General features: G+C 65.0%; 2 protein-coding genes across 6 annotated transcripts; one reads left to right on the top strand and one right to left on the bottom strand.

Annotated features, from left to right (window-relative positions):
- Window positions 1-9: 9 nt before the first annotated feature.
- Window positions 10-7,899, top strand: TALDO1 (transaldolase 1). The gene is made up of 8 exons (XM_077863681.1): window positions 10-170; window positions 3,499-3,622; window positions 4,850-4,957; window positions 5,102-5,233; window positions 6,848-7,023; window positions 7,127-7,324; window positions 7,429-7,574; window positions 7,711-7,899. Exons 1-8 carry the CDS (start codon window positions 74-76, stop codon window positions 7,741-7,743), a joined length of 1,014 nt encoding a protein of 337 aa, XP_077719807.1. The 5' UTR covers window positions 10-73; the 3' UTR covers window positions 7,744-7,899.
- GATD1 (glutamine amidotransferase class 1 domain containing 1) lies at window positions 2,057-13,029 on the bottom strand. Of its 5 annotated transcripts, none has more exons than XM_077863683.1 (9): window positions 12,810-12,990; window positions 11,950-12,026; window positions 11,425-11,530; window positions 11,029-11,136; window positions 10,469-10,563; window positions 9,939-10,032; window positions 9,739-9,850; window positions 9,385-9,643; window positions 2,057-2,602 (listed from the first exon to the last, which is right to left on the bottom strand). In XM_077863683.1, the coding sequence occupies exons 1-8, from the start codon at window positions 12,973-12,975 to the stop codon at window positions 9,637-9,639; spliced, it is 765 nt and encodes a 254-aa protein (XP_077719809.1). In that variant the 5' UTR covers window positions 12,976-12,990; the 3' UTR covers window positions 2,057-2,602; window positions 9,385-9,636. The 5 variants fall into 5 exon arrangements, with proteins under 5 accessions (XP_077719809.1, XP_077719811.1, XP_077719808.1 ...); XM_077863685.1 differs by lacking the exon at window positions 2,057-2,602 and adding an exon at window positions 3,719-7,785 and having other exon boundaries at window positions 12,912-13,029; XM_077863682.1 differs by lacking the exon at window positions 2,057-2,602 and adding an exon at window positions 3,719-7,785.
- Between the last annotated feature and the right edge of the window lie 511 nt (window positions 13,030-13,540).

Below are 13,540 nucleotides of genomic sequence, written 5' to 3'. Positions count from 1 at the left end.
GCCGCTTCCGGATTGGCTGGCGCGGCAGCGGCGCGGGGCATTGTGGGCCGCGGCGTTCGGCCTCCGCTTCGCCATGTCGGGGTCGCCGGTGAAGCGGCAGAGGATGGAGAGCGCGCTGGACCAGCTCAAGCAGGTCACCACCGTGGTGGCCGACACGGGCGACTTCCACGGTGAGGCGCGCGGCGGCAGTCCGGGCTGCGGGCGGGCCCGGTGGGGGCGGGGCCGGGGCGCGGGGAGGGCGGGGGCTCCCGGGGTCGCGGCGGGGGCGCGGGGGCGCGGGGGCTGCAGGGGCCTCAGGGGCCTCAGGGGCCTCAGGCCGCGCGCCCGCCCCGCCCGGCGGAGTGGGGCGGGTGCAGGTCCGCGGGGGGCGGCCGGAGGCAGGGGCTGCGCGCGCCCCGGGTGCCGGGGGGCGCGGCGGGAAGCGGAGTGGCTGCGGCCGCCGCCCGCCCCGGTCGGCCCCGCGCTGAACAAACCGGATTTTCAGGGCCGGCCTGAGAGTGAGGCGGCGGCGGGGCGAGCCGCGGGGCCCACTTCCTCCCTTTTCTGCCCGCTCACGGCAGCTTGGGAAACAGGCGAGTTCCTCCTTGGCGGCGCCCGCAGGACGGCGGAGCGTCCAGCCCGCGGAGGGCGGGGCCGGCGCGGAGGGGCCTGGCTCGGCCGGACCCACGGAGCCCACGGAACCCACGGAGCCCGGCCCCGCCGCCCCGCCCTGCGCCCTGCAGACCCGGGCCGCCGAGTGGGCAGCGCCCGCCTCCGCGCCTTTCCCTCTTCCTGACGCTTAGAATCATTTAACATCTTTGCTTGGTTGACGGAGCCTTGGTCTGGATGCTTTCCTGTGGTTTCTCCCCAGGAAGGGGACTTGGAGGCCGGCTTGCTCCCCCCCCGCCCGTTTTTAGAAATCTCTAAGCCTATGTGCTGGTGTTTTTTATTTTTATTATTTTTTTTGAGATTTTATTTATTCATAAGAGACAGAGAGAGAGAGAGAGGCAGAGACACAGGCAGAGGGAGAGCAGGCTCCATGCAGGGAGCCCGACATGGGACTCGAACCCAACTCTCCAGGATCAGGCCCCAGGCTGCAGGCGGTGCCAAACCGCTGCGCCACCGGGGCTGCCCGGTTAATGAAGTTTGAATGTTAATTTGCCTCCTGTTGACTTCCTGAGTTGATTTCCATCAACCCGGTGGTCCTTGTACAGGCGCACTAACGGCATCTGTAGTGCTTGTCGCAAAGACCGACACTTGTATCTGTCCAGGGTCAGATCTTCCGAGACAAGGCCATTAACAAGCATTAACGAGCTTCCGGGGAAGTTTCATGTGCCCCAGTTATAATGGAATATGGAAATGCCCTTGGAAAAGGAGTCTCAGCCTATTTCTCAGTATCCATATAGGTGACGGAGTATTACAGGTTTCTTGCAGACTAGTAAGTGATAGATTTTTTTTCCCCAAGACTCAGAGAGAGGCAGAGACGCAGGCAGAGGGAGAAGCAGGCTCCCTGCAGGGGGCCCGACGTGGGACTCGATCCCTGGGCCAAAGGCAGATGCTCCACCGCTGAGCCCCCCAGGGATCCCCCACGTTTTTTATTTACTTATTTTTATTTATGATAGTCACAGAGAGAGAGAGGCAGAGACACAGGCAGAGGGAGAAGCAGGCTCCATGCACCGGGAGCCTGACGTGGGATTCGATCCCGGGTCTCCAGGATCGCGCCCTGGGCCAAAGGCAGGCGCCAAACCGCTGTGCCACCCAGGGATCCCCGTTTTTTATTTTTTAATGAATATTAGCACTTTGTAAAAAAAATTAGCATACACCCATAAACATTGCATAGTTGTTAACTTGAGCGTTTGGTTTTGTGGTCATTTTATGAACTGAAGGCTCTTACCTTTGGCAAGTCAGTCATAGGTCACTTGGACAGTATCAGCAAAGCCATGGACAGTCTCCCCAGAGCAATGCCACCCCCCACTTCACATTAAATTTAAAGGTTCCTGGATCCTGAAGCCCATCTGTTGATACCAGTTGAGTATTAGTTTTGTTAAGTTTATCAAAAGTCAACCTTATCAAGGCCTGATTTTTATTTACTTTTATTTTTTTAAAGATTTTATTTATTTATTCATGAGAGAGAGAGCGCGCGCACACAGCAGAGACACAGGCAGAGAAGCAGGCTCCATGCAGGAAGCCTGACGTGGGACTCGATCGGGGTCTCCAGGATCACGCCCCGGGTCTGAAGGTGGTGCTAAACCACTGAGCCATCCAGGGATCCCCCCCAAGGTTTGATTTTTATGTAACAAAAGGCACCATTCAGAGCCTTCCTCCATGAGTTTTGACGTGCCTGCATAAACACTGCTCCAGAGCATTTTCTTTTTCTTTCCTTCCTTTCTTTGCTTGCTTGCTGTTTTTCTTGTAGGCTCCACGCCCAGTGTGAGGCCTGAACTCCTGACCCTGAGATCAAGAACTGAGCTAAAGGGCGCCTAGGTGACTCAGTGGGTTAAGTGGTGGAGTTTTGATTTCGGCTCAGGTCATGATCTCAGAGCCCTGGGATGAACCTCACATCAGGCAACTCGCTCAGCAGGGAGTCGGCTTGAGATTCTCTCTCCCTCTGCTCTTCCCCCATCTAAAATAAACAAACAAATAAATAAATAAATCCTTTTTAATAGAAAGGACTTAAAAGAGAGAATGAGGAATGGGGAGGGGTGCAGGGAAACTTCAGACTCTTCTGCTGTCCCCCAATGGTGACGTTGTACGTGACCGTGTGATGTTGGAACCGGGAACGTGGCCGTAGCAGGACACTGTTTACGGGCTGCAGGCATGGCTCCGTTCTCCATTTTAAAACCTGAGTGGGTGTTCACGGGCTGCGGGCATGGCTCCATTCTCCATTTTGAAACCTGAGTGGGGGTGGGGCGTGGCACTTCCTGCAGTGGTGTTACAACTCGTATAGACTCTTGGAGCCACCAGGACAGCGAGGACAGAGGTGTCCCTCGTGCTCCCGAGAGCTACCCCCCTTCCCTGTTCTTGGCGGCCGCCTGTCTGTTCTCCGTCACTGTAGTTTTGTTATCAAAAGATACTTTGCAAATATGAATTTGCCAAATGGATTTACTGAGCCAGCTCCTGGTCTGGAGAAGTGGTGAGGGTGAGTGGCCATGGGCAGGCTCTGCTGTGACGGCCTCTGGTCGGCAAGCCTGCGAGTGGAGCTCCCCTGGTTTCCTGTCCTCGCCGGCCTGGTCACTAGGAGAGAGTTGCTGAGATGGGAGGAGGCCGTGTGCCCGCCTCACCCCACGGTGGGAACGTCTGCTCCCACGGGGCGTGTCTGACCTCTGGCCGGCATCTGGGTGGCGGTTGTGTTGTGCAAACAGCCTCTGGGACGGGGAGATATGTGTGAAGTGTGGCTGCTGCTGGCTGGAAAGCGTACTTGGCTCTGTCGTGCATGTAGGGCCCACAGGGGACTCTCCAAGGATTTCTGGGCAGAAGCAGCGTTCCACTTACTCCTGCTTTCCAAAATTGTTTCCCCAGCCATTGACGAGTACAAGCCACAGGATGCCACCACCAACCCGTCCCTGATCCTGGCTGCAGCGCAGATGCCTGCCTACCAGGAGCTGGTGGAGGAGGCCATCGCCTACGGCAGGAGGCTGGGCGGGTGAGCTGGGGCGGGCCGGTGGTCCAGCCTGGCCCCTGGGCGTTATCTCCCTCGCCGCGCATCAGTTCTCGAGGAAGGGGAGCTGGGGGCGTCCTGTTGAGTTTTTTTTTTTTAAAGGTTTTATTTATTTAATCGAGAGACAGACAGAGACAGAAGCAGAGACACAGGCAGAGGGAGAAGCAGGCTCCATGCACCGGGAGCCCGACGTGGGATTCGATCCCGGGTCTCCAGGATCATGCCCTGGGCTGAGGCAGCGCTAAACCGCTGAGCCACCCGGACTGCCCGAGTTTTATCCAAGTGTTATTTGCATGTAGTCAACCTGCGCCCTCGCAAGTGTCCAGTTCAGTGAATGTGGTTTGCAGGCGCATGTACCCCTGTAAGCGCCCCCCAGCTAAGATATCGCCCAGGAGCCAGCAACCAGCGACCTGCTCGTGGTCATCTCATTATCTCCTAACAGCTTTGCTGCAGTGAGATTCGCCAAGTGTGCTGTTCAGTTTGTTCTGGTAAATTTTTTCAGCAGTGCAGCCACGACCACAATCGAGTCTAGAATGTTCCTGGCCATTCACAGTCCGGCCCTGCTCCTGCCCCAGACAGCCACAGACCGGCCCTCCCCGCCCTCTGTGCCTTTTCCTGATGACTTTAGGTCTCCACGGGGCTGTGTGCCTGCCGGGACCTGCCCCGCGCTGCACACAGCCCAAGCGGCCGGTTCCCTTTACCTCTTCCAGACCCTTGATCTTGCGCCCCATGGCGTCAGCAAGGCCTCGGTGCTTTTGGCATCAGGTGACAGGGTGGTGGCCCTTAGTGACGCCTGCTCATGACGCGCAGGCTGGAGCCCGCCCCTGTGTGCCAGGCTAGCAAGGGCCCCGGATGGGGGACCATTGTGGAATACCTCGGGGCACTTCACCCACCTGCCCAGGGCCCAGGCAGCTTCAAGGGATTGAAAGGATGACGTTTGTCGAGTGCCACGCATGGAGGGATTCAGTTTGGAATGATGAAAGGTTCCGGAGACGGATGGTGGGACGGCTGCACACTGTCAGCGTCCCTGAATGCCCTGAGCTGCACTCCTGGGCGCGGTTAAGATGCTGAATTTTAGGCTCTGTGTGTTCTACCGTGTGGACAAAAGATGAAGGGAAAGGAATTTGCCGCTAAGGAATGAATTTGTTCCGCGGAATCCTGTGCGCTTAAACCAAAAAGCTTTTGACCTAGTTTTTTTCCCTTGAATTTCAGGTCGCAAGAGGAACAGATTAAAAATGCTATCGATAAACTTTTTGTGTTGTTTGGAGCAGAAATATTAAAGAAGATTCCAGGGCGTGTGTCCACAGAAGTGGACGCCAGGTAAGCACGTGGGGGCGGAAGCAGCAGGTGGAGCGCCGGTCTCCTCCCTGAGAAACGGGCCGGTGCTGCTGTTTGCACGTGAACCCGGGGAGGAGTGTGAGTGTGAGGTGGGTTCGTGCCGGGCGCGGCCCCTTGTTCGCACAGGCTGTCGTTCGACAAGGACGCCATGGTGGCCCGAGCGCGGCGGCTCATCGAGCTCTACAAGGAAGCTGGGATCAGCAAGGACCGCATCCTCATAAAGCTCTCGTCCACCTGGGAGGGCATTCAGGCTGGGAAGTAAGTACCCCTGTGGGGACCGCCCGTCGGGGTTCCCGTCCCGGGGCTGGGGCTGCGCGGCTGCGGCACATTCCCCCCTCGGCGCAGAGGCCCGCGTCGGGCCGGCTCACCACCGTGGGGAGCGCAGAGCCAGCTGTCATTAGCCCACCGTGGGGAGCGCAGGGACAGGCGGTCGTCCGTGTTCTTGGCCGGCCCGGCCACCTGAAGGCTGTCAGCGAGCCTCTCCGCCCCCACCGTGCGTCCACTCGGCCCACCTCACCCTCGCCCTGGCTCGGGCCCCCTCCCTCGGCACAGTGAGGAGGTTTGCACACGTGCTGCTGTGTGTCCAGGTGGCATCCCTGTTGACGCTGACGTGCTGCTGCATCCACACCCTGTTTTGTGTGTCCACTCACATTTCAGTGGACACGTGTCTGTTCCCGTCCCCGGGTCGGCCCAGAGAGCGCTGCAGTGAACATCAGGCACGTGGGCGCATCTGTGGGAGCGGGGCTGCTGTGCCCGTCCCTCCTGCTCGGCCGCCCGAGGAGCTGCTCCCGGGTCCCCGGCCGTGCCATCTGCAGCCGTACGCACTCTTCCCAATACTTGGGTAGTTCTTATTTTTGTTAGCAGCGATGGGGAAAACTTTTTGAGACTCGTAGACCTTGTTACTGACACCGAGATAGCGCGTCGGGCTGGCCGGCGCCCTTCCCTGGAGCCCTGCGGCCGCTCGTCACTCCGGCACGGTGTCCTCAGTCCCCGAGTGGAGAAATCAGGGTAGCAAAGGCCCGCTGAAAAGACACTGCCCCGCCATGGAAACTTGCAGAGGGCGGTGAATGCCAGGGTTGCGGGCACTGCTGCCAGCAGTCCCTCAGGCTGAGGCCAGTTCAGCGTGGGGTGGACCTGTCCGAGCTGCTCCTGGGCCGCGGTCACCGGCTTGTGAGGCTGCAAGCGCTTGGCAGCAGGGTCAGCAGGTGCGCAGCTTTGCTAAGGAAGCGTCCCACGTTGGCTGCCAGGTGGTGCGGGGCAGGAAGGATGGCTGGGGACACGTCCTTGCCTGGTGGTGGCGCCGAGCGGCCTGGTGGTCACGGAGCTCGCGGCTGCCCAGAGACCAGAGCTCTGCGTGGACAGCCGCGTTGCCCGTATTGCTGCTAACCTGTCCTGTGGCTTCTGCGGCTTTGTGGGGCGGCATCCCCGTCTCAGCCTGGGGGACTCCCGGGCTGCTGGCCCACGTCCATGTTCCGCCTCCCACTCGCGAGGAAGCCCCTCCCGGAGCGTTGCCCCAGCTGCTTCCCGTCCAGTCAGCCCTGTGCAGCTGCCGGGGCCCGGGTACACGGGCCCTGGGAGGGCTGGCACCGGCAGGGTGCCCCCCGGTCCCCATTCCCCGCAGCAGGGCTTCTGGAACGGCACAGTGTGGCCATGGCTGCAAGCCCCCGTGAACCTGCCTGGGGGTAGCGGGGTGGTCAGAGGGGACTCCGCGGTCTGTGGTCACTGTCGCCGGGCCGAGCGTAGCACCTGTGCTGCGGGGGACAGCTCGGTTCTGGCTGCACGGCCAGCAGGCCCGGACCGACCAGGGCCCGTCCACGCTCTTGGAACGCCGTGTAGCCCGCAGCCTCGCTCACACCTGTGCTGTGTCCTCAGGGAGCTGGAGGAGCGACACGGCATCCACTGCAACATGACGCTGCTCTTCTCCTTCGCCCAGGCCGTGGCCTGCGCCGAGGCGGGAGTCACACTCATCTCCCCCTTCGTGGGTCGCATCCTCGACTGGCACGTGGCCAACACGGACAAGAAGTCCTACGAGCCCCTGGAGGACCCCGGTGAGTACCCCGGCACAGCAGGGGGACGGCAGCCCCGAGGGCAACCCCGTGGCTGCCGACCCAGAAGCCGGGCAGGAACCCCGAACACCGTGTGTCGCCCCAGGAGTGAAAAGCGTCACCAAGATCTACAACTACTACAAGAAGTTTGACTACAAGACCATCGTCATGGGCGCCTCCTTCCGCAACACGGGCGAGATCAAAGCGCTGGCAGGCTGCGACTTTCTCACCATCTCGCCCAAGCTGCTGGGGGAGCTGCTCAAGGACCACAGCCAGCTGACCCCCGTGCTGTCGGCCAAGGCGGGTAAGCCCTCAGCTCCCGGGGGTGGCCGCCTCCCCCCCCATCTCCCAGGGCGCCCCGTGGGGTGGGTGGGGGGGCGAGGGAGGCTCAGGCGCCCGGTCCCCCAGCCCAGGCCAGCGCCCTGGAGAAGATTCACCTGGATGAAAAGGCCTTCCGCTGGCTGCACAACGAGGACCAGATGGCCGTGGAGAAACTGTCGGATGGCATCCGCAAGTTTGCGGCCGACGCCGTGAAGCTCGAGCGCATGCTGATGGTGAGCGCCCAGGCTGCAGGGCCCGAGGGTTCTGGGGGTCGCCCCTGGGCGCGTGGCGGGGCTGCTGTCCCCCGCCTGCTGTGGCCCCGGTAGGGGCTGGTGCGCAGTTCCCGCATCTGTCACCTTTGTGTTCTAGGACCGCATGTTCAGTGCAGAGAACGGAAAATAGCGCCGTGGCCGAGCGGGACTGCGGACCTGTGTGGAATTGGGGCTGCGCGCACGCGCCTTGTGAGAATTCTGCATTTTCTACCAATCGGGGCAGGGATGGATCAGATTCTATGTGAAATTTTGCTAACTGATTAAAGCAGTCACTTTTCTTGTGCTACGTTCCCGTCTGGCTCTGCCTAGGGTGACCCAGGCCGTGACCGCGCCTCCCCTGGGCCATCAGCCTCTGCTGGGCAGCGGCCTGGACGTCGCAGGTGCCTGCCCAGTGGCTCCAGCCCTCGGCCCCCATGTGGGGACGGCCCGGGGCGCCCTGGCTGTGCTGGGAAGGCTTGGGGGCCGTGACGGTGGTCTGCCTCTAGCACCCCCCCCCCAGGCTACCCAGGGCCAGCCTGTTCTGGAACAGAGCAGACCGGTGCTGGGGACCGTCTGTCGGCCTCCAGGTGTGGAGGATGCCAGGCAGGCCTCCCTGGGTCCCACTGCAGGGCAGCCAGGGCCCCCAGCCTGGGCTGGGATTGGCTCTGGGGTCAGAGCACCATCTCGCCGAGGGCAGGAGTATCCCAGTACCGGGGCAGACTCCGGGGAGAGGACCCACTGTGGGTGCAGTCGGCCCCCCAGCAGGCCCAGCCTGTGCTGAGCACCACCCCAGGGTGTGCAGGGGGCGGCCGGGCGTCCAGGAGAACCGGGTAGGGCTTTGTGCCCTGGCTGTTCCCGGCCCGCAGCTCACAGGCAGGTGGGGGGCCAGCTGGTCAGCAGGCTGCACCCTAGGACCTGGAGGTCCGTCCCACCCACACGTACAAGGTGGTGACTTAAACGGACCCCGCAGACACCCAAATTGAGTTTATTTGGCAGGGCTGCCTAAGCATCTGCCTTCGGCTCAGGTCATGACCCCCCAGAGTCCTGGGATCGAGCCCCACATCGGGCTCCCTGCTCGGGGGGAGCTTGCTTCTCCCTCTTCCTCACCCCCTGCTCACGTTCTCTCAAAATCTTTAAAAAGTTTTATTTTCTAAAGTAAACTCAACACCCCATGTGGGACACAAACCCACCACCCCAATGTGGAGCTGCACGGGCACCCTGATACCCAGCTTTAACAGGTTCCCGTCACCAAGAGGAGGCGTCCTGTCCCCCTCCCATGACATCCACTCTGGATTTCCTGGATATTGTGGGTGGACAGAGGTCTGGCTTCACGGGCCAGCCAGCTTTAGCAGGGTGGATCCTGTCAAACACGTCCCTCGACATCCAGTCCACGCTGGCCCCATGTGTCACTGTCACACTTTGAAACGACACGCCCACAACACGCCCAGCAAGGATGACAACCAGGGCAGCTCCTTCAGGGGGCAGCAGGCTGGGCTGGAGCCTGAACTGAGTCCACAGAACGCCCCCTGGTCTTGGGCAAGCAATGAGCGCTGTGCCAGCACCAGCGCCAGCCTGGGGCAGCACTGCCCCCCAGCACCCACAGGAATGGGGGCAGCAGGGGGCACTGTCCTCACCGTACCAGACAGGGTCCTGGGGCCGCTCAGTCTGGCTGATGGGGCAGGTGTGGGTGAGGGACCCACCCCCCAGCGTGCAGGAAGACCAGGGGGCCACGACCCCACAACACGACCCCCATGGCCGGCTCACTGGGACTTGCTCCCCGTGCTAAGCTCACCTGGACTCTCAAGACCCCCTGACGGCCCCTCGCCGAGGAAAGGATGTGTCCCGGGGCTGGGAGGCCGACCCGTCCCCCAGCGTTGACAGCCTTCAGGGCGGACACGTGGGGGCCTCCAACAGTCCCACGGGGCAGGCCGGGGGCCCTGAGGGTCATCAGGGAGGCTGCGGAATGCAGAGGCTGGCGGGCATCTGGGCATCTGGGGGCGGCAGCGGCGTCACTAGCAGGCGGCTGGCTCAGCGGGAAGCCATGTCACTTCCTGCAGGACGGCCGGGTTCCGGCGAAGGGCCGGTCAGGAAGCAGAAGCCGGCCCAGGGCCCCCAGGCTCCCCCAGGGTCCCCATCCTGCCCTCACCGGCTGCCGCAGAGGAAGAGCAGGTTCTGCACGGCGGGGACGGTGGAGCTGGCGTTCTGGCCGGTGACCAGGTGGCGGTCCAGCACCACGTGCACGGCGTCAGGCTCACTGGCTGCAGGAGGTGACGGGGCACAGGCCTCAGGCGGGGCCGCGGCCGGGCACACCCTGACGACCCCCCAGCTCCAGGCTGCCCAGCTTACCACTGAAGCAGGCACCTGCGTCCTTCACGAAGTCCTCCACGACCAGGGACAGGCGGGCGAAGCCGGGCGCCCTGACGAGCTCGTACACGGAGGGCTGCGGGGCGAGGGGTCCCGCCCCAGGTCAGGGCTCGCGGCCTCCCCAGGGGGTGGGGGCGCCGAGGTGACCCGTGCCAGGGCCCGGGGCCCGTGAACAAGCTGGACAGGTGGTCTCAGGCTGAGCCCCCCCTCCCCGCCGTCCCGGCCCCTCCGGCGCCCCCCGCCAGGCTGCCCCACCAGCCCCACGGGGTCGCTGTCCTACAACCCTCCCTACGCCCGGGGCCCCGCACCCAGAGGGCAGCACCGCTTCCTCGACCTGGAAGAGCCGTGTCTCGACCTGAGGCCAGCCACACACCAAGGTTGCCCCCGCCCCTCCCTGTGCTTCCCTCCCACATCCAGAGCCGGGCCCGCCCTGGGGGGCAGCGGGGGGGGGGGGGGGGGTTGGGCAAGTGACCTCACCCCCTCCCGAGGGCACATGGGCAGGTCACACTCACCCCAGTGACGCTGTAGCCCTGGAAGACCCAGGATCGGTCCTCATTGGTGGCGCAGCAGAGGGCGGCGACGCCGTGGCCCACAGCGCAGATGGGCTCTGAGAGCAAGGGCGGGGTGAGGCTCGGCTCCTCCCCAGTCCGCTTCTGCTCCCACCCGCTGGCTCCCGGCCCACTGCCCTCGGGGAGGGGGCGCGGGTGAACAATCCCTCTCTGTCCAGGCCGTGCTGGAAACGGGGGACCCTGCTGCCCTGACAAAGGACGCTGTGTGGAGCTCCCGGTCACGGCCCGCTGTCCCTAGCAAGCATCCTGTCCCCGTCCCAACACCAGGCCTGGGCAGCCTGCCACATCCTCACAGGGCAGCCTTTCTCCCAGGCCCTGCAGGCGTCAACCTTGAACCCCACAAGGAGTGAGGCCAGCACGCCCCCCCCCCCAGCCCCCTGGAGGCCAGGCGAGGGCACACGGGGTGGCACTGCGCACACAGGCACCGGTGTGTGCCCTGCGGAGCCCCAGTTCTCAGGATCCTGCAAGGCCCGCCCCGCAGCCCCATCCCACAGGTCACGTACTGCTCTCTGAGCGGAAGTGCTGGAGGATGCGGGCCAGGGACCCGCTGCTGGCCAGGTCGGCCAGGGCCCCAGGGCAGCTGGGAATCAGGAGGGCATGGTACCGGGCACCTGCGGGGAGAGGACAGGGAGCGAGGTCGCTGGCTGGGACCAGCCCGATGCCACCATCTATCACTTCTCACATGGGCTAAAGCCGGGGACCCACAAGCCGTCCTGGACTCTTGGGTGTCTCCCCGGGCCAGCAGCTGCTCTCCTGAACTGTGGGTCCTGGATTCGGGGCTGTACGTGGGCCTGGACAGGCCCGGCACTTCCAGGCAAGCCCTGAGTGCATCAGGAGCAGAGGGAGCACTCGGGGGCCACACCCCAGAGCCCAAGGCCTCCACATCCTGGGGCCCTCACCATCAATGGACTCCAGCTTGGCAGGGCTGGCATATGCCTTGAGGCGGAAGTCCTGCACCCAGCGGGCATTACTCTCGTTCACGTCCACGAAGTCCATGGTCTTCCCCTGCAGGAGCACCCAGAGGCCGCGGGTCGGTGGTGGGCACCCCACTGCCGTGCTGACGGGGCCCCGAAATGCTGACCAGAGCTCGTGGACGAAGGCAGCCAGCCGCCCAGCCCCCTCACCCCGCTCTGCTGCCCCCTGCTGCCCCCCCAGTCTCCCACCTCCAAGGGACAGCAGGTGTCTCACTGGGGATGACAAGGGAAGCATGCAAAGTGACAAGCATGCTGCTACGACCCCCAAGTCCCACGCCAGAGAACAGGTGAGAGTCCCCTGGGGAAGGTCCGTGCCACCCTCGCTCGTGTGTGCAGCCTCATGGTGCCACCGGGGTCCTAACCCTCAGCCCTGACACCTCCCGGGGAGTGACAGCCGTCTTCCCAGCCTCGCCCCCAAAAGGCAGGGACTCCTCGGTCAACCGGACTCACCCCAGGGGTGGCCACCTGCAGGTTGAAAGCGGCGCTGGCCAGCGTGAAGCAGTGCAGAAAGGACGGGGCGGACACACCTGTGAGGCGAACACAGCTGGGGCCACTGGGCCTGCGGCAGGAGGGGCAGGAGGGCACAGCAGGCCCCGCGGCAGCCGCCAGCCTGCCCTGACACCCTGCGTGTCCTGGGGCCCGACCTCGCCCCCGCGCCCCAGCCCAGGGGGGCTCTCTCCCCAGCCCGGCCTCCAACACTCCCCCGGCCCCCCAGGCCAAACCAAGTGCAAGGTCCGCCCCCAGCATTCAGCCAGGGACCGGCCCCAGGTGGGGCTGTGCGGCGCGGTCGGCTCGGGCGCATCCCGACCCCCACGGACACCTGGCCTCTGCTCACGGGCTCCGGGCCCTGCCCGCACCCCAGGGCGGCTCGCAGCCATCTTCCGCTCACTTCAGGCCCAGGGGCTTCCTAGCCGCATCCCCCCACCCTGGGCCCTGCCGCTCACCCCACCCGCACCTGTTCTTGGGCATCACTCCCAGGGCACCGAGTCACCCCCGGCTCTGCGTGGGTCTGCGGTCAGGTCTTTGCTCACGGCCTCGCCCCCTCCGCCCGGGGTGCCCCGCGGCCCCCAGGCTCCCCCAGCCCCCGGTGCACACAGCGCTTGGGGCCCCGGGGCTCGGCACAGGGACCCCCTGCCCCCCGGCCCTGCCCCCACCTGCCCCCCGCCCCCTTCCCTCCCTCCTCCTCGACCCCTGCCCCCCGTCCCCCTCCCTCCCCGCCCCCTCCTTCTCCCTCCCCCCATCCCTCCCCTCCGCCTGCGGGGTGCGCGAGGCCGGCACAGGCGGGCACGGGGGCCAGGCTCGTGGCGCACCTGCCCCAAGGCCCGGGTCCCGCCGGCTCCTCGGAACCCCGGGCGGCTGGAGGCGCACGAGCCCCCGGGGCCCGCGTCCCCCCGCAGGAGCCCGGACCTCACCCTCGGCGGCGCCGCTGGCCACCAGAAGACAGGCGGGCCGGCCCGGGAGCCGCTCGGACGCCATGGCTCCGCCCGCCCGGCGCCGTCTGCGCGTGCGCGGGGCGGCTCGGGTGGTCACGTGCCGCGCGCCCGGGGGCGGAGCCTCAGCGCCCTCGGGCGCATGCGCCGCCCCGCCTCCTGCCCGCCTCCGCCCCCCGCCCGGCTCAGGGCCGGCTTCTCCGCCGCGGCGTCGCGGGCCCCTCTGGGTGGACGTCCGGGGGCGCCCCGGGGTGCGGGCGGGGCGGGGCGGGGCGGGGCGGGGCTCGGCCCTCGGCGGGAGCGCGAATCAGGGACAGGACCGCATGCCCGCGCGCGAGGGTCCACGCGTCGTGGTCGCGGGCGCCTCCCTGCAGGTGGTGACCCGCTCGGCCCGGGGCAGCGCGCCTGCGGAGTGGGGGGGTGGCCGGGGGGTGGGTGGGGAGGGGCGCCTGGGGCGTGGGCTCGCGAAGGTGACGGACGGCAGGGGAGCCGCTGAGCGCGGGGGGAGGGCGCGACCCCCACGGACGGGGAGCACAGCGGGGAGCCAGGACTGCACGCTGGAGAGTGGGGGCGGGAGTGGGGGGCCAGGCCGGGGCCTGGGGGCAGGTGGG

This window comes from Canis aureus, chromosome 21, assembly GCF_053574225.1.
Source record: "Canis aureus isolate CA01 chromosome 21, VMU_Caureus_v.1.0, whole genome shotgun sequence".
Classification (NCBI taxonomy): domain Eukaryota; kingdom Metazoa; phylum Chordata; class Mammalia; order Carnivora; family Canidae; genus Canis; species Canis aureus.
The sequence above is the reverse complement of the archived record's forward strand: the minus strand, read 5'-3'. Positions and strand labels throughout refer to the sequence as shown.

Excerpts from the sequence above, each read along its gene's own strand:
- GATD1 (XM_077863683.1), bottom strand. The coding sequence starts at position 12,975 with ATGGCGTCCGAGCGGCTCCCGGGCCGGCCCGCCTGTCTTCTGGTGGCC. Across the intron at positions 11,531-11,949 it reads TGCAGGTGGCCACCCCTGGG|GGGAAGACCATGGACTTCGT; the intron begins GTGAGTCCGGTT and ends GTGCTCCTGCAG. Across the intron at positions 9,851-9,938 it reads CGCAGGTGCCTGCTTCAGTG|CCAGTGAGCCTGACGCCGTG; the intron begins GTAAGCTGGGCA and ends CACCTCCTGCAG.
- TALDO1 (XM_077863681.1), top strand. The coding sequence starts at position 74 with ATGTCGGGGTCGCCGGTGAAGCGGCAGAGGATGGAGAGCGCGCTGGAC. Across the intron at positions 171-3,498 it reads CGACACGGGCGACTTCCACG|CCATTGACGAGTACAAGCCA; the intron begins GTGAGGCGCGCG and ends TTGTTTCCCCAG. Across the intron at positions 7,325-7,428 it reads CGTGCTGTCGGCCAAGGCGG|CCCAGGCCAGCGCCCTGGAG; the intron begins GTAAGCCCTCAG and ends CCGGTCCCCCAG.